Source organism: Triturus cristatus, chromosome 3_2 (assembly GCF_964204655.1).
Source record: "Triturus cristatus chromosome 3_2, aTriCri1.1, whole genome shotgun sequence".
Classification (NCBI taxonomy): domain Eukaryota; kingdom Metazoa; phylum Chordata; class Amphibia; order Caudata; family Salamandridae; genus Triturus; species Triturus cristatus.
In genome coordinates, this window is record NC_140584.1 from 454,044,660 (window position 1) to 454,067,929 (window position 23,270).

Sequence of the window (23,270 nt, forward strand, 5' to 3'; positions counted from 1 at the left end):
CCCCCCCTGTGCATTGCAGAACTGTGCAAGTGCTTGAAGGCAATTTGAGGGACCGCTTGATTGAACTGGGACACCTTCTAGCCAATGTTCCCTCTAATTTTTTTCCTCTGTGTGCGGCAGTGTAAGGTCTCTGTGCACTGCAGCCCAGGCCATGTGCGCCGACAACCAGACCGCGCGTGTGGGTGCAGCTCCAAATATCACTCCAAATGTTTGCATTTCCACACCTGTAGCACCACATGAAGGGTCTAAAGACAGGTGTTCAATTTAGATACACACGTCATGACATGAATTGGATACACAGGCAAGAACACTTCGGGTTTAGAAAAGCATAGGACTCCATCGATGGTACCTTAAGATTTTACTAAAGATCCTCAGCTCGAGCACTGTTCATCGGGTGGGGAATGTTGGGAGCCTATACAAGATCACATATGTACAATACACATGGATATGGAACTAGATGAATCTGGCTGCGGGCGGCTTGGAGACGCCTTTAAATACACAAAGTGCAAGCACTGGGTCTAGCCTCACAATGACCCCGGCGCCTTATCTTATTTTCCGGCTCCTGAAACTACGGAGCTTAAACAAAGAGTTGCATAAAACCATGTTCCAATACTGCCCCGCGCATTGGCTTGCAATGCCAAAGGAGTGTGTAGTAATTACAAGGACACTGACCCAGCATCATCCAGCTTGTCATTGAGGTGCCTTACACAGTGTTTGGTTAAAGTTAGAACACCCTTTCAAGCAATAATACAGTAAATTACCTTTGACACAATTCTGTCCCGAGTCACTATCAGGAAAGTGTATTTGTTGTGCTGGATCCCATTAAAATGGAAAAGGTTGAAAGAGTGGCGGATTTCAGAAAGGAAAGAGTCTATTGTGATTAAATGTAGTTCTCTGCTCATATTTTATTTTGTTTTGCTTAATTTTGATTCTTCTTGAGTCTGTACATTTGTGAGCGATAAAAGGTTCACACCTATAAATTGCTGCCTAGTACCAGTGATCACTCATGTTCAAGTGTTAGTAGTTGAACAGTGCTTATTGAAGGTAGATGTGAAGACGTCTTTTTCAAAGAAAATCCTGCAACTACTTGTATTGCAAAGGAATTGGTCACTATTTGATATGCTTGAAGTGTTATGTAGATGCCTTTTTTATTTCAGAACAATTTTATATGTAAATAGGAAACATTATGAAATGCAATACAAGCTTTGTAAAGTATGCAAAGGCAACACACACTAAAATCAGATATGAAATCACAAGTTCTACAGTTTAAGGTGCAGTGCTAATAGGGATTAAAGTCTATGCTAATTAATTCACTGTTATAGTGGTTATGGATCAAAATGTTGTTGGGAAGCAAAATATTGAGACGCATCAGACATAAGAATAGAAATGTGTATGATTTTTATTGATCCAGCTAGCTCTTTAGTGGGGCGATTAGTGCCCCAGTTGTACGCCGGCAGAGCCAGAGGACAGGGCCGCCAGTCACAGTGCCACGCAAGGAGAGAGTAATTTTCCACCCTTGAACCAGGACTCTTGGCTTAATTGCTACAGTAGCTCAGCATGGCTGTGTGTGTGCGTGGTGTGAGGGGGGGGTTGATTTTGGGGGGGTGGGGAAATCTCAGTGTGGACTGAAGGTGGATGGTCCCAACTTCTCAATTCATCAGAAGGCGATCTTGAATTGAAGTCAGCTGTTTATGCCTAGCTCCTCTATTTGATGTAATGTATCATCGTTGACAAAGATTGATAGGATTAAAGCTGTTTGGGAGCGGTTAGAAAATGGAGTGAAATGTAGATAATTTGGTGAGGTGGAGAGTAAGCCTTTGAGGAATTCCATAGGCCAGATTTAATGAACTTCCTTCAAAAGATATCCTAATTTTTCCACAGACAAAAAACCCGGCTGCCAGCTGACAACCAACTTTCACAAGACTGTCCATGCCTACACACACAAGAAGTGTTAGAGATGTTTAACGTTTATTTTCCCATCATTTTTCCCTTTACAAAGATTTGTGAAACATTTTGTATTGCATGAATGGAACTGTTTTTTTCTACTTGTTCTACTGTTTTTTCCGACACTATCATACATAAGCATTCAAACGTTACACGTAATAACACAAAACATTGAAATGTCACACGTAAGCACACTGAAAACTTGGCAGCTATGTTCAGACTGGAACAAGAACATTTAATTCCAGGACAACTATTGCAACAAAAGAAAATGTTAAGTCATTTCTTTATCGGGCTAGTTCGTTTTGCCTGGCTTACACTGCCCTCTTTCATTTTTTTAAATCCAAAGAGATCTCTTGTTGCTGCTTTTATTTTAGACTTCATAAAACTCTGTATTTGCTTTGTATAACTGCTAGAAATCCTTCATCTAGGCGCTTACTGTATCACGTCAGGACAATGGTAGCAACCTTTATTTGAGTGATGCTCACCTAACGTGCCCCCTCTGGCAATTTCAATCCCCCTTCGCCAGGCCCAGTCGCCAGGCCCAGCCTCACCACTCTTAAACTTCATCAGCCACCACTGTTTGCTATATTCCTTTTGGTAATAGTGGGCAGCTGTGGGGCTGAATGTGGGCCTTTGAGATAATAATCATGTTAATTGTAGTGCTGGTGTGCACTGCAATTAACAAGAATACTATCTCAAATGCCCACATTCAGCCACGCACTTTTAACAAAAGAAATGCTGGGTCAAACACGACATGTGATTCTGAAAGCCCAAGTTGTGCTTGACCCTGCATTCGTTTTGCTAATAGTGCGGGGCTGAATGTGGGCCTTGAGAGGGTCTTGTTTATTGCAGCACCCGTGTGCACGCAATTAGCATGAAAACTATTTCAAAGGCCAACATTCAGCCCCGCAGATGCCTACTACTAGCAAAGGAATGCAGAGTTCAACACAACGTGTTCTTTCAGAATCATCTGAAAGAACATGTCACACTTTAGATTACCACATTCCTTTTCCTAATAGTGCACGCCAGCGGGGCAGTTTTTGGGCCTTTGTAAAAGTATTCATGTTAATTGCAGCGCATGACGGCGCTGCAATTAACATGAATACTTTCACAAAGGCCCACAAACTGCCCCGCTGGCGTGCACAATTAAGAAAAAAATGCATCAAGTGCAGGCGCCACTTGCTCGTAAACCCGAGCCCTCCCCAACCATACAGGGCACAAGGGAGAAGACACTTTCCTGACGCTCAGCTGTGTCCTCTCCACCGTTGTCTGCAGCTCTGCCTCCGGCAACCAGGAAATTACCGTTTTCGTGCTGCTCCCGTTTTAAAAGCGGCGGCCGGACTTTCAGGCTGTGTTGTGTGTGTGTGCGCGCTATAATTGGGACACTGCGCGCTTGGGGGGGACTTCAGTGGGCGCGCGCGCACCCGCGCACGTTCTAGGGAACAGTGCTTCTAGACCATCTATGCTCCATATAACGTTGGTGAACTATCCAAGTGGTAACCAACCCTCTTATTGTCAACTGTTGCCTGGTTACCCTGATAGTTATTCCAGCCTCCTCACCTGATCCCCTGATTAAGTGTGACTCTGGTATAGTGAGGAGTGGGGGGCTTTGCATCTAACCTGTGGGCAGAGTAGTGGGGGAAAACTGATGTGGGAGGGATTGTGCCATGGGGTCTGCACCCATATCATCAACTGACCTGCCAGATATAATTTGCTCCAAATTACGGTACTGAGTGCGTGTGTGTGTGTGTGAGTATGCTTCATATGGACTTGCCAATATCCTTTGCACCACGTTACAGTGCTGTTTGAGTGTGGGAAAGTGTGCTGCATGAGAATAGCCTGCGAATAGTTTCATTGCACAGCGGTGTTGTTTTACTGGTTTGTTTTTATTACCTAATGAATACTCCATTTTGACATTGGTTTTACCCGTGTGGCCTTGGCCCACAGTGCTCCTGAGAAGCGTTATAAATTCCTTTGTGTACACATTTCTGATATTGTTGTAACCTGGAATGCACCCTAGAAATGTGTTGAGTTGAATTGTGTTATTTGTCAGGGCAGGACAGTATCTGACAGCGTATCACACTGCATAAGTGTGCTTGGGTAAATTAGGATTTTTCCCAAGTGTGCATATTACTGTTGTCATTTCAATACTGTTGGGCCTTGTACTGCTACTAATATTCCCAAGTGTGATTTATGCCCAGAAATACATGATGTCATGTTGTGTTTATAAATGTGTGTGTTGAAAACAATCATTATTTACATACACCTAGTGTGAAGTTTCTATTGTGACGCTCAGTGTATTTATTGTGTGAGAGTGCTGTTCCAAGGCTTTACACATTGCCTCTGTGACAACCCTGACTGCTCAGTGGCAAGCTACCCAAGGGGGAGTGCAGGTTATACAGTGAGTGTAATCAACTAACCCTGACAGGAGTGCTAGACTCAGCCTGGCTAGGGCACTGCCTCCGCCAGCAAGAAAGTACCAGTTTCAACACCTAGGCACTATGCAAGACAATTAGGGTATCTTTATATCGTTCTACTGGGCAGAAAGAAAGATTAAACATGCAATAACAGCCAGCTTAAGTTGTAAATAAAATTAATGTTAATTTATATAATGGAGCCGAAGAAAAAATAATAATAAATAATTTAATGCTGTGAAATTAAACAGCAGAAGGCTGCCTGAAATGCCCAATTGGAGTACTCAGGTTTCAAAGTTTCAAATAAAATGTTTAAGTATATAAATTACCACAATCGCTGAATAAAATTCTAGTAGCAACAAATTTAAAACCAGTGACATTCCGTTATCCCTAAAGAACCTGCAGCCATGCACGCAGGAAATCCATATGTTAAGGATGCCTGGTTCATGCGTCAGTTAAATGTTGGAACATGTCTGCCGACCCAAGTGGCGAAATGCAAATGTGCCTTCACAATCGTAAGAGAAAATGTGCCACTGGCAGTATTGCAATTCGAACGGCTGACTTTCCACACTCTTGATAAAAACAGAGTTTGCTATCTGGGCTGACATAAATAAATAGTTACTACACATTGTGATATAATTATACTTATTTTTTAATTGCCCTATAAACAAAAGCATTGCTCTGCAGTTCACAGTCATAATACCTTGGGAACATAGTTATTACATCAATGGCAATCTTGAATGGCAATCTAAAATGAAATGTTAGTTTATCATTAAATATCCTTAAAGGTACCATAGCAATGAGTCAGTGCCATAACCCCCGAGTCCCAGAGGGAGGCTATGCATTGCGAACAGGACAAGCTAGAGAACATGCAAACGTTTACTGCACTCATCAGCCTATCAATATTCACTTCCATATAACGAAATCATTTTAGCGCCATTGGCGGTGGTAACAGCAAAAACCTTTTTGCTCTAGCAACAAAGAATGTAGACAACGGAACAAAGAAACAGCCGTACTCTTGACAGCATTGCCCCCTTGCAGACTTCCTAGAAAGTGAGTGTCTGGGCATTAGTTTTCAGAATGTGTTCATTGAAAGTGAAACGTCAGCCGTAGCTTGTGCCCACAGCCTAAATGAAGCAGTCTCCTATGCGTGCTTATGAAGGCACAGAATCACCATGAAAGGAGAAACATAAAGGGCAATGTGGCACAAGAGAAAAGCCTGACACAAAAGGGTATGGGCAGGGGGTGGCTTCCTTACCAAGTTTAAACTTGTGCATCATCATGATAACCAATGCTGGAGAACATGCTTCACATTAATGTTAAGCCTGGGTGTAGTTATCGGAGTTTTACTATGCGGAACTCCGCGAAGTTCTGCGAGTGGCAAAGTGCAGCGCGAACTGCAGTTTGTGCTGGTATTCCTTCCGCTTGGGTAGAAATTCTACCCGAGCGACAGCTCGCGCTCGAAAACCTATCACTTGCGATCGCGAACTTACAGTTCGCGATCTCAAGCGGGGAAAAAACTCTGTTGCACATCGTGAAGCGGAGTTTTCTGCACTCCGCGAGCTCCGCTGAGTGCGGAGTGCAGAAAACTCTGCAAACTCCATGAATGGAGCAAAGCTCACCGCCCAGGCCTAGTTAATGTACCCTGAAGCTATAACGCTTATACTATTTTCCACATAACAGCCCACAAGTCCAGCCTCCAATGCAGAAGAGAACCACCTGTAGTTTTGCACTATGAAATACGTTGCATTCAAAGATGGCTGCAAACTTTATAATTCAACCTTAACTAAGATGGGGTCATCATTTAACCTCCAAACTAAACAAAGCTGCCTGCAGCTGCTACTCTTTTTGTTGACAGGTGAAAACACCACTGGGCTCACTCCATTTGGCTCAACTGGACTGTGTACACTATGGAGACCACCTTAAATTTTAAGTGTACAAAATGTTACCCAGTACAACTCTGCCCAGTGGAAATGGAACAGCAGTTCATTGTGTCACTAAACAACTGGAGCAAAGGTGAGCGCAACTGGTGGGGATACTTGTGAAAATCAATCAACCTGGTAAATCCCCCACCAGAGCGCACACTAAAATACCCGATAACCCAATGACCAACATAAATATTCAATGTGATGCGGAAACCTAAAGCAGAATTATGCCCACTTCAACCATCTCATCTCCTAACATGGGAGGACGTGGAGCTGCCTCTGCTCCTCATGCTGTGACCTCAGTGTGTTACAGAGCTTGTAAAAACACAAGAACTCTGTGGAGTACTACAACACAAAGACAAGCAATGATGGACGGAGGGTGCAAGCAGGAAGGGGGAAGCAGCAATGAGGGAGGAGGTGCGTGGATCAGTCAAGCAGTGAAGCGGATGGGTGTTGGGGGATTGAACAGGTCCCCTTGATATACAGCATCTGACATTTTAACTCGGTCTTTGAATCTTTGAATGCACAGCAAATGTGATGAGATAAGAACAAGATTTACAAACCTGTTCATAGAAACATCGCTCAGAGTGAATGAAAACATGACCATGTGAAGTGCTCAAAATCAAATAAAAAAGTAGTTGCTAAAACTGTTTCAAAAATGGGAGTAGTGGATGGATTGTAGTAATTGGTCCATGCTCTTCTGGAGGACTAAACACAGAAAGAGGCATACCCATGCATGCCAAGGACAAATGGAGAGAAAGAATAGGAGAGTGATGATGGAGCCACCAAATGAGAAGCCTACGGGCAGACTGAAGCCCACATAGTATATACCACATGTCTCTTCGAGACAGCGCATGCACTGTGTAGCCGAGACCTAAAGAAGTACGATATCCCCTCTAACTGTTTCATTTTGCATGTAGGACCAATGCTGAATGCTAAACGGATTGAGTTCTTTATGCCGAGTTTAGCAGAGCACAACACCTGCTGTAAATCGACAACGCACAATGTCAGAGCCTCTGCTGGTTTTGGCCGTGTAAACCTCTCACCTGGCCACCCACGAACCAAGATGCTGTATGGCCACAATGATGGTAATTCCACCTTAATGAGGGTGTGGATACTGTCGCTCATTTTCGCTGAAAGTATCTGCCATGCAATGCAAGGAGGACATTGGCAGGGAAAATGAAGAATGGACTCCATGAGCAAGGAGAAAACTCGCTGCACACTTGGGCCATTTGAGTTTAAAGGAAATAAACACCTGCTTTAGGAGTTTGTTTTCTCTAAATAAAAAAAGTTTACCAAGAGGTGCTTTAAACATGGTACCTAGCAGGCAGATCTTCAGTGCTGTTATAGGATCTATGGCAGCTCCCGTCACAGCACACTGATCGCTGCCAGGCAGATCTCTAAACAGCGCAGATGGTTTTCCACCAGGATGCCGCAGCCATGGCTCCACCCTCTTTTTTGGCAGACCGACAGTGTTGTATTTTTTCTTTTGAGATTTTTCATATGCATACATTTTGGTTTAAAAATGCGAAAAAGAAATGAAGAGCTAACTTTACATTTGTTTCTTTTCTGTTTCCAGCATATCCCTGCTACACTGGAATGCTTGAGTCGTTCCACCTTGCTGTGCGTTTCTGCTTTGGCTGTTATTTCCTACGTTACACCAGTATTTCTGATTTCCCTGGCACCTCTTGGCATCATATGTTACTTCATTCAAAAATACTTCAGAGTGGCCTCAAGGTAATAACAGTAACCAGTTTTCAGTGTCTGAATTAAAAAGATACACACTAACAGTCTACCAAAAGACCTTGTGTGCTTTAGTAAATGTTTATTGTTTGTATTCCTTTGCATTTGAATTATGTGTCAGTCAGGGCTTTTGACAAATCCTCCATCTCATTCATCATCCTCCATAGATGAATCATAAATAAACGCCCACATGGGCACCCAAAATGCAACACTCATTAGTACTAATCATGCAAGGATTTCTCATCAACACATTTAAGTAAGGACTCATTACCCTGACATGCACAAGTGACTCAATAGCCAATGACACTATTCGACTTACTGAATAGCATCCTCAAATCCATTTAAGCTGCTCTGTCTCAAACTGAATCCTTTTGCACCCTGGCACACCCAAGACTTACGTTCAGTTTACCACAATCAAAAAAACAGAATGCCATAAGATTCAAATAGTTTCACAATATTGAAAGTTTTTTAGTACTCTTGCAAAAGTCTCAAACTCACTGCCAGCACTATGAGACAATATTATCTATTATAAGCTAGTCTATGATAAGTCAACCATTGGATTTGCCTGTCTAAGAAGAAAAGCCTTCTACAAAGCAGCCAAGCATTGCATCCTTCCTATGCCCCAGATAAACAACTCTACCAACAGGTGCAGGATGACAAATCATTTAATCACAGAAACATAAATAAAATCGAGAACCATATTAACAGCACCAAGCAAGGCATCATCATATCACACATCCCACCAGGCTCCTTGTATATTAATCTCCTTCAGAATGCTCACACATACAGACTTTGCCAACATACTCACAGGCCCCAAGCCCACTATCACAAAATCGTCTCTCTATGACAATGTCAATGAATTATTCCAATGCTAAAAAAAGCAATACTCTGTCCTGATGATCTAGCTTATTTTCTATCCAAATTACACGTACCATTCCACTGAAATATAACCAAGAAGGTAGTAACTACCACACCAATTTCTTTCGGGAGGACTCTGATTCCAGTTTCAGACAACGCTGCATCACTAGGACAGAAAGCATCCAAGTCATTACAACGATTTCCCATCAAAATTAACATGGATCCCTGCCTCCAGTCCTGTTTCATCTTTCAGCTATTTTTGATACTATTGGCCATCAAGGCTTGGTCAACCCCCTGTCATCGCACATTTGGCAAAACTCTTCTACACTTGTTGCCTGATCTTTCAACTCAATGGCAGCTTATTATTATAATCACCTTGAAATCCCAGTAGCCGCCTATGGCTTGGAGAGTAACAGTATGATCTATTCACCCTCCCATGCTGTTCACAATGTCACTAGCAGTCATCCTGACTAACCACAAAATCAGGATTTACCAGTAGTTAAGTGGTAAGCAACCATACCTGACATCTCCACAACCAAGGACATTGATCATGGAAATGTCCTCTTCATCCATATCCAAGCATGAATGTCAAGTTGCCAAGTACCTACCTTAAAATGAACACTGACGACTGAATTTATCCTCCTTGCATTAGCATAACAGAATCCTAGCTCTAGGATAGCTTAAATCATGAAGATAAAAAATTTAACTTGAAAGCTCTCTACACATCTACACACTCATACACACCCTGAAGTCTTGAATGCCCTTCAGTGGTTCTCCTCCTACTTTTAGAACCAATACCAGTTTGTTCACATGAAAACTTCCACACCACAAAAGATCCCTAGTACCTGCGATTCCATACTGTCTCCAGTCATCTTCAACATTTACATAGAGCACTTGGAGCTCTACTCACTGATAGCAGCATCAAGAATCCAATATGCCTGTGATACACAACTCTAATTGAAAGTCTCATGTGCTTCAGACATCCAATGCCTCAAACACTGCTTGGTCATCATCTAGACCTAGAAGTCAAATGTGTGTCTGAAACTCAACCGAACCAAGACAGACGTCTGTTATTTGCTAATAGAAACAAAAATGATACAATACAAATCTGGCTCAAGTACATGAACCTTTACAGCTTCAAACCCTAACTTTCACCAAATGCAATGTGACTTGGATTCATCCTAGACACCAATCTCACTCTCAAGCAACACATTGCCAAAAAAATCAAAGACAACCCATTGCCAGCTCTCTCTTCTAAAGAAAGTCTAACTGCTTCTTCCAGAAAGTAACTTCAGAGCTGCTCCTCAAACCCTTGTACTCTCACATCTGCATGGTGGTAATGCCCTGCTCCATGGTCTCCCAGACTCCACACTAGTACTCCTTAGGGGTAATCTACACACTGGAGAGCGTCTCATCAAGGACCTGAAGAAATATGATCACATCACACCCATCCTGATAGAACGCCATTGTCTACTCTCACCTGCCCACATTTACAAAGCCATCACGACCAGCACCCCCACTTATCTTGCAGATGAGCTCACCATCTCTGGTGGCTCTTGGCATATCAGTACCCAGGAAACCATCAAACTGCAGATTAAGAAGTGCAAAAAAGAACAAACATGACACAGGCATTTTTAATTTATGGACACAGGGTCTGAAACTACGTCCCCCATTCCATCTGAACCGCCCCAACGCTGCTCCAATTTAGGAAAGAGTTGAAGACTCACCTCTTTAAAGAACACTATATCACAATGCATTAACCTTCCACAACACATCTTTTGTTCATATTACTCGTTGACTTTATGCTTGCCTTTGACCATATACTGTGCTCTGCTGCCTTTGGGCTAAGTTCACACTATAAAAATACCCTATATGTGCATACGCAAATATATACAAGAGAAATAATTTAAATTCTTCATGAACTGCTGCATTTCACTGAGAACTCACTTACCTACCAGTTTCCCAGAGGCTCAAAACTATTAGTGATAGTCTCTGCAATCAAGGACATTGGTCAGTCAGTGGAAGGATATAACCCCCCTCCAGGACTGGATGTCAAATGTCTACCTCAATCTGAACTCACATCCAGAGTAAACTCAAACTGATGGATACCAGTGATGAGATCCACACTAATTAAGCCACGCCTCTCTAAATAGCACATCAGAATCATACTCCTAAACCAGCTGTGGCACACACATCAGCTTCCCTGATCTTTCTTTGGCTCTACTGAAGAGCATTCTGTAAGCAGTTCCTTCACTCGTCAAAGGACGGATGCCCTTGTTGGAAGTATTTGGACATAATATTGAGTCATAAATATCGAGTTACACAAAAATCAAGTTTGCAATATTGTGTCAAATGAATATTGTGATGCAGAAATATTGTTGACAAAAATATTGTGTAAGGTAATATTGTTTAAAAAAAATCTGTGTTGTTAATATTGTTTTCAATAATATAGTTGTAAGAAATATTGTTTTTTAATTATCTTTGTTTTTATATAATATGTTAATTGTGTATGTTATATATTGTGGTATAATTGATTGCTCTTAATGTTTTTATATACAGCTAGTAATTTGTATTTGTTAATTGTAATTTAGTGTCATAGTGGATTTTGAGGTTTGCAGAGGTACAGGGTGTGAAGATAATTATGTATAATCAATTAATAATTAAGTCTTATTTAATAATAATTATTTAATTATTGATTAATTATGTAAATTGTGTAATTTTTTTACCGTTATATTTTAGGTGCAGGTTGTAGAGTTTGTAGGGGTTTAGGGTATAGGGTGAGAAGTAAATTAAGTAATAATTGAATAATAATTAGTTATTAATGTAGTTTAATTGATAATTATGTAAATTGTGCAATTATTATATTTTAAGTTATATTTTAGGTGCGGGTTGTTGGGTTTGTAGGGGTATAGGGTGGGAAATTAAAAAAAGTAAATATTAAATATCAAATAATTATTAATTTGAATTAAAATATGCAATTTATTTATAATTGTCTATTGTTTAATAAGTATATTTTCATGTTATATATTAGATGTGGATTGTTTGTGTTTTTCAGTGGGAAGTTATTTAAGTTAGTATTAATTACCAATTAAATATTCAATTATTATTATTAATAATTGTTTGTTATTACTTAATATGTTAATTGCGTTATAATTTTTCATTTTAATCATATTTTAAATGTGTGTTGCTAGATATGTGGGAGTATAGTGTGGGAATTTTATTAAATAATCAAAAATATAATTTGATATTTGATATTCATTGATTACAAATATATAATTATGTAAATTGTTTATTTGTTTTTAAATGCATATTTATACATATATGTATATAAATATATATATTTTATATGAAGAGTTTTATATTTTTCTTCAATTAATAAATGTATTAAATATGTTATGTGTTTGAAGTGAAGTACTTTCCCCACTGCTGCACAGTAAATTTGACACCTCCGCTGTCCAATGCTTTCCCTACTGTTGCACAGTCTGGAGTGGGAATAATAAATGTTACCCCTCCTGAGTGCAACATTTCCCTACTGTTGCACACACTGGAGTAGGAATAGTAAATTTCACTCCTCCAGCGTCCAACGCTTTCCCTACTGTTGCACAGACTGGAGTGAGAATAGTATATTTCTATTCCTAGAACGTAATAGTTTTGTCAATATTGTTTAAATATATATTATTATTATTATTTGCTTGTGTATTTAATTGTATATTTTATATACAGAAATGTTTATAATTTGTAAGATAAGTTAGTACAACAAACTTTTTTCTTTTATATATAATTAATTTTTTTATTTTTTGCAGTTTATTTGTTAATGTTTTTATCTTTTTGTATATATATACATACATATATATATATGTATGTATATTGATATATACACACTTGTCATAATGTCAAATGTAAAACAAATAGAAAATCATAATCTAAATTAAAATAAATATTTTCTTTCTTTCTTTCTTTCTTTCTTTATTTCTTTATTTCGGCCATTTTGGCCATAAAAGATACAATGATACAATATCAACATAAAACATCCACTATATATTAAAATCATTCCATAAAAACCCATAAAATCAATATACATAGCATTTCTAATCACAAAGAGCAGTTACAGTTCATTACAGCATTATTCAATCTTTTAATAATTTGGTCCTTATCCGCCACATAGCCATTATGAATTTAGCAACTGCAAAGACTATGTGGGGGGCCGTACTCGTTTTCAATATTCTATACGAATGCAAGTGGCTCCTTATACCCAGATTTCTGCAGAGTGGAGCTAACCAATATTTCCTTGGTCTATTGTAAGCTGGGCAAAAGAAGAGAAGGTGGATTTCCTTCTCATCATGGATGCAACACCCTGGACAAATTTTATCGTCCCTCTTTGTCCATTTGTAGGTAAAAGTTTTGATAGGCAAAGTCCCTAACCTCCATTGAATGAACAATTTTCTTGATATAATGGGGAAGATAATGTCCATAAAACCTTCGAACTGGTATGAATCCTTGGAATCCAAGAATCGATCAGTTAGAATATCTTTGTTGGGTGCAGAGACCAAGGAAGCAAGACTTTTCTCCTTGTGTATCTCCACAAGACTTTTTCGTGAAACCCTATGGCAGCCTTGTTCAGGTAACTCCCATAATTCAGGGAGTCCCAACCGATACAGTTCTTTCTTTATAAAAGCCAACCACGGGATTTTGTCGCACTGGTTCAAATCCATTACATGAGTGAGCTCTTGCCTATAGTGTACAAGCTCACCAGTGGACCAGAGCCTATGCCAAAATCTTAAAGGCATTAATTCCAAGTCCTCTCTTATAGAGGGTAAGTCCATATCTAATCTTAAAGGGAAAAGGGGTGTGCCACGGGGAAGAGCAAGGAGACGCCTGAGGAAGTTATTTTCCACATTAACAATTTCTACCCCTGCTTTATACCCCCATAGCTCTCCACCATAAGATGCGGCCGCTTTAGCTTGGGTTTTATACACTTCCACTGCCGGACTAATGGGTTTGTAGGTGGAAGTGTTTACAACCTTCAAAATTGCCCCAGATAATTGGGACAGCTTTAGCCGACATCTTGCTATTTGGGGTTCCCATGATAAATTCTCTTGCAGGGTTACCCCCAAGTACTGGAAAGTTTTTACCCTATCCAATCTTATTAAACTCAGTGATGGATTAGGTCTAGTTTTGGATGATGGATTAAATATCATGAACTTGGTCTTCTCTGTATTGATCTCTAGACCATATTGTCTACAGAAAAGACCAAATCCATCTAGAATCCGTTGGATCCCCATCGGGGATTTTGAGAGCAGGAGGGTATCGTCCGCAAACATAATGGCTCGTACCCTCCTGCCTGCCAAGGATGGAGCGTCATTGTCCCCAATGGTGTCAAGATGGGATATGACATTATTGACATAGAGGCAAAACAGGGTTGGCGCCAAAACGCAACCCTGTCTTACCCCCCTAAGGACTGGAAACCTTGATGACAATGCTCCATCCCTCCCACACCTGACCTGGGCAAAGTTGTTATCATGAAGCCTGATTATGGCATTTAATAGATGGATCGGAACGCCCAGCACCTTTAGGACCTCCCATAATTTCTTACGGGGGACCAGGTCGAAGGCTGACCTCAGGTCCACGAACACCATGTACAGCCTCCCCCTCTCGATACTCACGGTTTTCCAGTAGACGAGAACGAGACGGAAGATCTGGTCCATGGTGGACGTGTTTTTCCTGAAGCCAGCCTGAAGGGGACTGAGGATTTCATTTACCTCCATCCAATCTAGAAGGTGGTTCAGGAGAAGGCGAGAATACATTTTTGGGGGAACATCTATGAGGCTGATCGGCCTGTAGTTGGCCGGGAGAAGTGGAGAGCCCTTTTTAAAAATAGGTACTATCTCTGCCCCCAGCCAAGTACAGGGGATCTCCATACCTCCCGCAATGGAATTAAAGAGAATAAGGAGGTAGGGGCCCCAGATCTCTGGGTGGAGGCGAAAGAGATCACCAGGCAATCTATCGAGACCTGGTGCCTTCCCCCTCGCCAGACCCTCTATTGCACTGACCACCTCACCAAGGGTAAATTCCAGTCCAGCTACAGGAGTAGGTAAAACAGTGGAGGCTGCATCATTGGCAAATCCAAATGATTCTTGATACAATTTGCCAAAATGGGCCTCCCAAACAAAAGCTGCAATGTTTGGCTCCACCGCAATAATCGTTTTACATTATATATGTGTACATAAACATACATGCATACATGTGTGTGTGTTTGTTTATATAAGTACATATTTATATATAGTTTAAAATATTATTTAAACATATTTAATTTGAATTATTTAAATGTTAGATTTTAAAGTATTTATTATTTACTATTTTTAACTATATATATATGTTAAAAATGATATGTTTGTATTTATTTATTTGCTATTAGTTTTAAACAATATTTTGTTCGCAATATTATTGTACTTACCTTTATAATTATAGTGCGACAATATTTTTGAACATCGAGATTTAGGACTCGATATTTGAAGATCAATGTTTGTTGTTTAGATATTATGTCATAGATCCTTGTTGGTCTGACCTTAGCTATCCCTCCTGGTTAGCCCCATCTTCAAGACCTGCTTGATTACCTATAAGATATTAACAGTATTTCTTACCTTTAAGATATCAACAACCAGCACAGTTTAATTTTTAGATTTCGAGACTGCATTCTTTCCACAAGCTTGAATGTTCTCATTACATACGACAATTGTGCCTTCGTTATCAGTACAGTTTTCCGAACAGCAAGTGTGTCTGTCCATAGAGCCCATGGAGATGGGTGAAATGTCAGGTGTTTTCTTGTTTCTTTTTAGTTGGGACATGCTGGAAAATAAAAAATAAAGAACTTTTGTATTTTTTCAAAGTTCTGCTCTGATGGTATTGCCGCTTTGTGTCAGTTAAATTGCTCCAATGCTGCCATCACTGCGACTCAGCTAAGTCAGAAGGTATGGACACTGTGCTGGAAAAAAGGATATTGGGTGCGGGCAGCATTTTGTGTGTGCCACTTTTAAATTCATTTCAAGAAGCCAAGTGTTTCATGGCGTCAAGAAGCTTCGGCACTACAGTTGGAGATTTCAGAAAAAGAGCAATAATGCAATTTATTAATAAATACAATTAAAAAAGCACAAAGACAAGGTATCAGCATTACAGGGAGATTTGAAAAATTTTCACAAAAATAAACTCTACACAACATCAGCGCCCAACAAGGCAACAAATTAACTTGCTTATCAAACCTCGCTAACGTCACACAAACACATCTTAAGTTACTTTCGTTCACCCCCGCAAAACAAAATAAACAGCTCATGTCATCCTACATTACCCTCCAGATTGAACTTAGGTTTACTCTGTAACTAGCCACATGCATCCACCAAAATATTTGCAACCTCTTCCAAGTACTTGTTGGCCTTGGCCCTTTCTGCAGGGTCATCCCCATATTACTACTGATAACCAATGTTAAATAGGTATGTGTGATCTCCCTAAACATGGTAAAATTGTCTTACACCTGTGAGAATGTCATCCTTTTTGCACTGTTCTCCCGCATTTTTGGCCTATACTTGTGGTTGTCTAACTGCCCCCCGGGCTCTGCTAACCAGGCCCAGGGCCAGTGCTCTGATTAAAAAGGTATATGGTAATTAGGTGTAATTACAATTGGCAGTGACAACCTACCTGTAAGTCCCTATATGGTAGTGCATGTAGGTGTCATGGCCCAGCAGCTTTGAGGCACTTAGGTGTGCACTGCTGTGTTGCCTGCTGGCATTTTAAAAGTCAGCCCTGCTTTGCAAGCTGCTTTTAAACGGAACGTATATAAAAATTCGACTTTGGATATAAAGGTACTTCCAAATAATTAAATGACCTCACTTTTACATATATGTCACCCCTAAGATCTGCCCTAGGTGACCCCGGGATAGGGTACCATGTAAAAATAAGCAGGGACAGTTTAAAAGATGTTTAATTTGCCCTGGTGAGGGAAAAACTACCAATTTCGTTTTCCCCCTTTGTAGCCTTTTTAGCTCCATAGGCCAACATAGGAATACTGTAATACAGTGTAACTATTGATGGGAGTGAGCTAAAATAATATTTCAATGACTTACAAGATTGGTAATGGTAAATCCAACAACTTGCCACTTTGAATTTATCATAACTAATACAGAAGAGAAGTTATAGAACTTACTTTACAGTGAACCAAAATCCAGCCTTCTAGCAGCCTCTCTTGATTGGCCAGCGTTAACAGGCTTGGCCAAACTGCTTTGATTAGGTGATGAGTGGGCTGCATAGAGGCAGAGGTTATCTGATGGTGGAGCTTTGCTGCTGCAGAGAACAGGCCAGGAATCTTACTGGGTCAATCAAACTGGGCTTCACAGAGAGGAGGACAGTAAGGAATGCCAGCCAGCCCTACGCCTTCGCCCCCTTTGTCCTCTACCACTCAGTCAGATGGGACCTCCGGGAGTGGAATTTTCAGATGGTCTGGAAAGGGAGTGTTAATGGAAATGAGCCACTCCAGTGAGTTGGGATAGCTAGGTCTTACTTCCAAGGAGCGAAAAGCTCTATCTTGAATTATAAAGTATAGTGCTTTGTGGAACAAGAATATGCCACACTTTGGAGGAAGTTGGCATGCTTTTGGGCAGTTCCCTGTATCCTATTGGCCAGGGGTACCCCCTGCTTGTCGCCCCAGAACATTGGATAAATATATGAGAACTGCATAGCAACTCAGATCTGCTGCCTGAAATGACAATAAGAAGAAGGACTGCCCTGTTGGAACCCTGACCTGCACCAAGAGGACTGCACTCTGAATGACTGCACCTGCTGCACTCTAAGGAACTACAGCCCTAAGGACTTTGTCTTCCTTCAAAACGAGAAGGAGTGGACTCCCTGAAAGCAACAGGGTAAAAGAGCTGCACCTGCATCATCTCAAGCAAGAAGAACCCATCCTCGCACATACCTACATATCTCTCCACGATGCAGGACCAGCATATCTGAGCCACCGCCTCTCATTCCACATACACGCCAGACAACTTTGCTCTGCCCAACTTGCCTTGGCCACCGTCTCACGGATTCATAAGACCAGAACAGGAGGAAGATGCTTCAACTACCTCGCCGCCAAGACCTGGAACAGCCTGCCCTTCCACCTCAGTCATTCCCCGTCGCTGACTCAATTCAGGAAGGATCTGGACCTTCATCTTGAACCCAGGACCACCAGAATAACACCAAAGGCTAGCTGACTGGCCTCCTGATCAGAGCCTCGGGGATAGAAAAGACTCCAAAAAGCATGAACTCAGCACCTGGACTCTGTCTGCTGTTTGACCTACCCCCAAAGTGGTGCCACCCCAGTCCTGGAAACTTGGATGTGGGCCTGAAGATGCTCTGCTAACCCAGCTGTGTTTAGGTTGGCAGAACTGACTCAGCGTGATGCATCTCCCCATAGCTACGCTTTGGAAACGCCACTGTACGACACATCCCAAATGCAGAACTAAGCTCACAGACTATAGAATCAGAATCAGAATACACTTTACTGTTTAGTTAGTTCAAATCATAACACTGATGGTGAATCGTGGTCTTCTTTCTGCTGCGAAATCTGACTCCCCCAAAGCCCTATGCCCTTTAAAATGTTGTTACAAGGAGGAAATGTCATAGCCCCTGCTGTTTGCAGTCTTCTCTATCTTTCATTTACCACTGGTATAGTCCCACAGGACTGGAAACATGCAATGGTGGTCCTGTTACTTAAAAAAACATAATTGGACCCCACCCTCCCAGAAAATTCAAGACCTGTTTCTTTACTTCCTCTCATTGCAAAGTTGGCAGAGACAATTTTTTAACCTTCAGTTAACTAAGTACCTAGAAGGAAATAATTTGCTACATGAGACTCAATTAGGATTTAGACCCATTTATGGTACCAAATCAGCTCTTCTGCTGGCATCGGAATCGCTGAGAATGACTGCAAATGAGGGCAAGAAAGCGGCCTTGATCCTGTTGGATTTAAGTGTCGCGTTTGATACAATTTCCCATGGCCTTCTTTTAGAACGCCTATGGGAACTTGGAGTGAGGAGAGTTGCGCTTGACTGGATTACTAATTTCTTACAAGATAGATTGTTTCAGGTCATCCAGCAAACCTACAAATCTGAGGTGCGCCCTTGTGGCAAGGAGTGCCTCAGGGGTTGGCTCTGAGCCCAACTCTGTTTAATGTGTATATGCACCCACAGGCAGATGTTGTGGAGTTTCATGGGGTATAGATGGTATCATATGCTGATGACACTCAGCTAATTGTCACGTTTACCCAGGACGCAGCAGAGGCGGCACCTAAGTTTAGAGCATGCCTGGTTGGTCTTGCTAAATGGATGACTTCCAGCTGTTTGCAATTAAACGATGGAAAAATAGACATCCTTGTGTTAAGGGGAAGCAACCGTCCATTTGGTTCTCGGTGTGGTGGTCCCCGAATTAGGACAGGTCCCTGACCCAAACCTAAAGTAAAAATCTGGGGTTGTGGTTTGACACGGCTCTGACCTTTGACCACCAGATGTCTACATTAGCTGGCACCTGCTTTGGCATCTTAAGGATGCTTTGAAAAATCCTAGAATTATTGCCAGAATTAGCAAAGAAAACAGTTATCCGAGCGTTGATAGTATCTTGCATGGATTACTGTAATGTTCAGTATCTTGCGGTTTCCCAAGGCAGAAAAAAATGTTGCAGAGGGTGCAGAACACCTGCTAAGAATTCTGAGGTGCTCCGCTTTGGGCTCTGCCCTAGTAAAGCTACATTGGCTCCCCATGCAGGACAGAGTGGCTTTTAAAACCTTATGTTTCTGTTATAGAATCCTAAATAGCAAAGGCCCACTCTAACTGTTCCCTTTGATTAAACCTCACCAGTCTGGAAGGAATCTTAGATCAGCAGGCACAGTGAATGTGATGATTTCTAAAGTCCACAGAGCTCACTTAGATGGTAGATCTTTTGGTCTGCTGGCGGCTAAAATGTGGAATCTTCTTCCTTTGGATCTGAGGATGCAGCCCTCTGAAGTGCGGTTTCATAAGGAGTTAAAACGTGTTTTTTCATGCAATCCACAGCCATGGAATGATAATGGTCAGCCTGTTGTAATCTCTGATGAATGGCAAGGACAATTCCTAGCGCGGGGAAACTCTGTTGGAGTAAACAAGTGCTTTATATACTATTAACATAACATAACACAGTCTGCAGTCTCCTTAGAACCGCCATTGTGCAATGTAGCCTCGTTCCAGGCCTTCAAATTGCAATCCCCTCTTTGAAAACATCCTTAACGATGATGACTCAGAATGTTGCATCGCAGCTCCCATGCAACTACCGCTGTGTAACAAATCCTTGATGTCAGACTTTGCATTGCAATCCTCTCATCAATAGCATCCCTAGACCTCCTCGAAACTGCCGCTGCGCAGAGCATTCTCGACACAGGCTCTTGCAATGCACCTCAAAGCAGTAATCAAGGTACTTTGGGGCCTAATAAGATGGCGGGCGGACCTGAGTCCACCCGCCATTCTCGTGGTGTTGGTACCAGCCGCCAGACATGCGGCAGTCCTGCACCACAAATTAGGATGCGACCGCCACCCTGGCAGTCGCATTCCGCATTGTAACATTGAGGTGGGTGCTGCTTACAGCAGCTCCCGCCGCGATTTCAAAATCGCATGCCTGGCATTTCCCTGCACCACATGGCAGGCACTTGGTGCAGGGAACTGCAGGGGGGTACCATGGGTACCCACCAAGTGCACCCCCACCCCCTCGGGGGCCTGCAATGGGTCCCCAAAGCCAATCCCCGCCAGCCCTTCCATGGTGGCATTGCCACCATGGAAGGGCCTGTAAACCATCCACATTGTAATATGGCTGAGGCACCGCCACCATATTACTGGCCCAGCACCGCCCGGCCAGCAATCGGAATGATTGCCAACCGGTGGAAAAGCGGCTGACGGACTTTGTGTCCGCCGCGATACCCCCCACCATCATAATATGGCAGGGGTATTTCTCGTTATGATGGCGCAACGGTCTCCAACGCCGACTCAGCTGTGGCGATCGTAATGAGCCCCTAAATTCAGCTGGCCTAACTTGATCCCTGTATCTGGCCCGTGCTCACTCAGAGTTGACCTGAACTTGGGTCTTTGTCCAGGTCTGAGAATTTATTTTAATTTTAGCCTATTGGGTGCCGCTCGTAAGCGAGGACTTTGGTTCTTAATCCTTTTAATGGGGTGCCGCTCGTAGGCGAGGACTTTGGTTCTTAATCCTTTTAATTATTTTGTTTCCTTTGGAGGTGCCGTCTTGACACAAGTGAAGGTGCGACTCCGCTACGGGGCTGTAACTGCTGTTGGGACTGCGAGGACCAGTGTGCTTTGCCGGATCATTGCTTGACGCACCTGGGTCCTCTTCCCGGCTCCACCCCCCTCACTCGCCTACTTAAGGCACGCCCAGTTCCGCGTAGCGGGGCGCACCCCGGGGCGAAACCCGGGCCAAGGGCGGGCCCGTTTGAGCCCGTTCGAGACTGTTTGAGGCTGGGCTGGGCATTCCATCTAACCAGTCCCTTTCGAGGTAAACACATTATGGCTACCGGGTCCACGAGGCTGGCTCCCAAGGGGTGCAATGTTGTGGGGACCTTGGACAATTTCATTACTCGTGCAAGCAATGTTCTAGCCTACGAGATTGCTGCTACTGAACGCAGGTTATCCATGGGCCCCCTACCAGGAAAACGCTCTTCACTGGGAGGCATTATGTAAGTACCCTCTCCTGATAACTCCTCGATCCTGCACCCAGACGGCCCACCAGACGAGCATTTGACAACAGAGTTAGTTCCTTCTGCTGGCCCCATCCCACCCAATGCCTCTGCTACTAGGTCTATAGAGCCTCACCCATCATCCTCCGAGCCCCTTCCATCAGTTCCCTTTTTTAAGTGTGCCACAACAAGGTCCATGTCGGACCGTAGTGTAAGAAGTAAGTGCTCCGGGGCGAAGTTACCAGCTACAAAGGGGAAGAAACGTGAAGGGGCCCCTATTAGATGTCCTTCCAAGAAAAAACAAAAAAACACGTCATGTACAAATACAGATTCTAAAATCTCTACCAAGGAAATTGATTCTCCTAGAGGCCCTACCCGGGCCCCCGAGTTCCCCCCTATCCCTATATCCATAGGTGAGGAGGATACGCGGGGCATAATTAATGATGCTTTTTGGGAAACAATGGCATCCATAATTGCTGGGAGCCTGTCCCCCCTTTCCAACCGGCTATCTCTACTAGAAGACAAAATAGCAATGATAGCCAACACCATCAATTCTAACCCGGTGGTAATCGCCCATTCAGCCCAGAAGGCACCCTGTCATCAACCCGCTCCACTATCTACCATTAGATCAAGTGAGTCAGGTGTCGATCATTCCTTCCCCTGTAACTCACCCCCAATTGAAAGGGATGTATCAACCAACCATGATGGCAGGATTGCCGTTCCTATTCCCCACAACAGGTTCAAGCCTTAGGTGACACCGGCCGTTTGGCTCGCCCTCCACAGCAACCCACACCCCCACCCCCCACTATTCCCAGTAAAAATACTCCCCCAAGTCTTAGGAATCTCCAAAGAATTGATTTGCCCCCAGACTGTAGCCCATATGTTGTGGTCCTAACAGGCATTCCTGAACTCCCCCCCGATAGAGATGAATCTTATCTGTCTTTGAAGAATAAGGTAATCCATTGGCTGAACAAAAATAGACCCCTTCCACCTAAACTAAATGGGGAGATTTTGATGGTGCGTAGAGTCTCATGGGTAGGACGGTGTGTGAAATCTATAAGGGGAGATTGCATTGTTGTAAATTTTAGGGACAAAATGGTGGTTAAACATGTGGGAGAGGTTTGAAAGGGCTGATGGAATCCAAACTTCCTTCCTATCACACTTCTATCCCCTGGGAGCATTTAATCACAGGTTGGGCTCAGCGAAATTGTACGGGGCAACAGGTGGTACAGGTCTAGGTCACAAAGGAATCCCAGAGGCAGATTCTTATGATCCACGCTTTAACATACCATGTTATAACAGGTTTAGCCTGCTGGACTGCGTTGATTGACTGTTGCCGGCTTTTGACACTGGGCCCAGTGACTCAACGCAGGCGGAGATGTACGCCCGGGTGAGTTGGCATGCCTCTCCCCATCCTCAGGCTAGCTTGGGATACGACTGTGGGTCATCCCGGAGGGATGGGAATCCCGCGAGAATAGGGGGGGGGGAGCTAGCTATCTCCCTGCACCGACCCTGAGCCCAGTTTCAGATGTAAGCAGTATAAAAGGGATATTCCAGCAACCAAGGGCGAAGTCAGCGGAGATACCGAACCCAGAGTTAACTGACACCCACTCCGATACCTTTCCCAGCAATTTGCCGCTCCAC

General features: G+C 42.7%; 1 protein-coding gene across 2 annotated transcripts in view; it reads left to right on the forward strand.

Annotated features, from left to right (window-relative positions):
• The window catches only part of ABCC8 (ATP binding cassette subfamily C member 8), a 1,425,084-nt gene that overhangs the window by 1,120,200 nt on the left and 281,614 nt on the right, over window positions 1-23,270 (forward strand). For both annotated transcript variants that reach the window (XM_085648067.1, XM_085648068.1), the window contains one exon: window positions 7,863-8,020. In XM_085648067.1, the coding sequence (XP_085504193.1) occupies window positions 7,863-8,020 (158 nt within the window). The remainder of the gene's footprint in view (window positions 1-7,862; window positions 8,021-23,270) is intronic.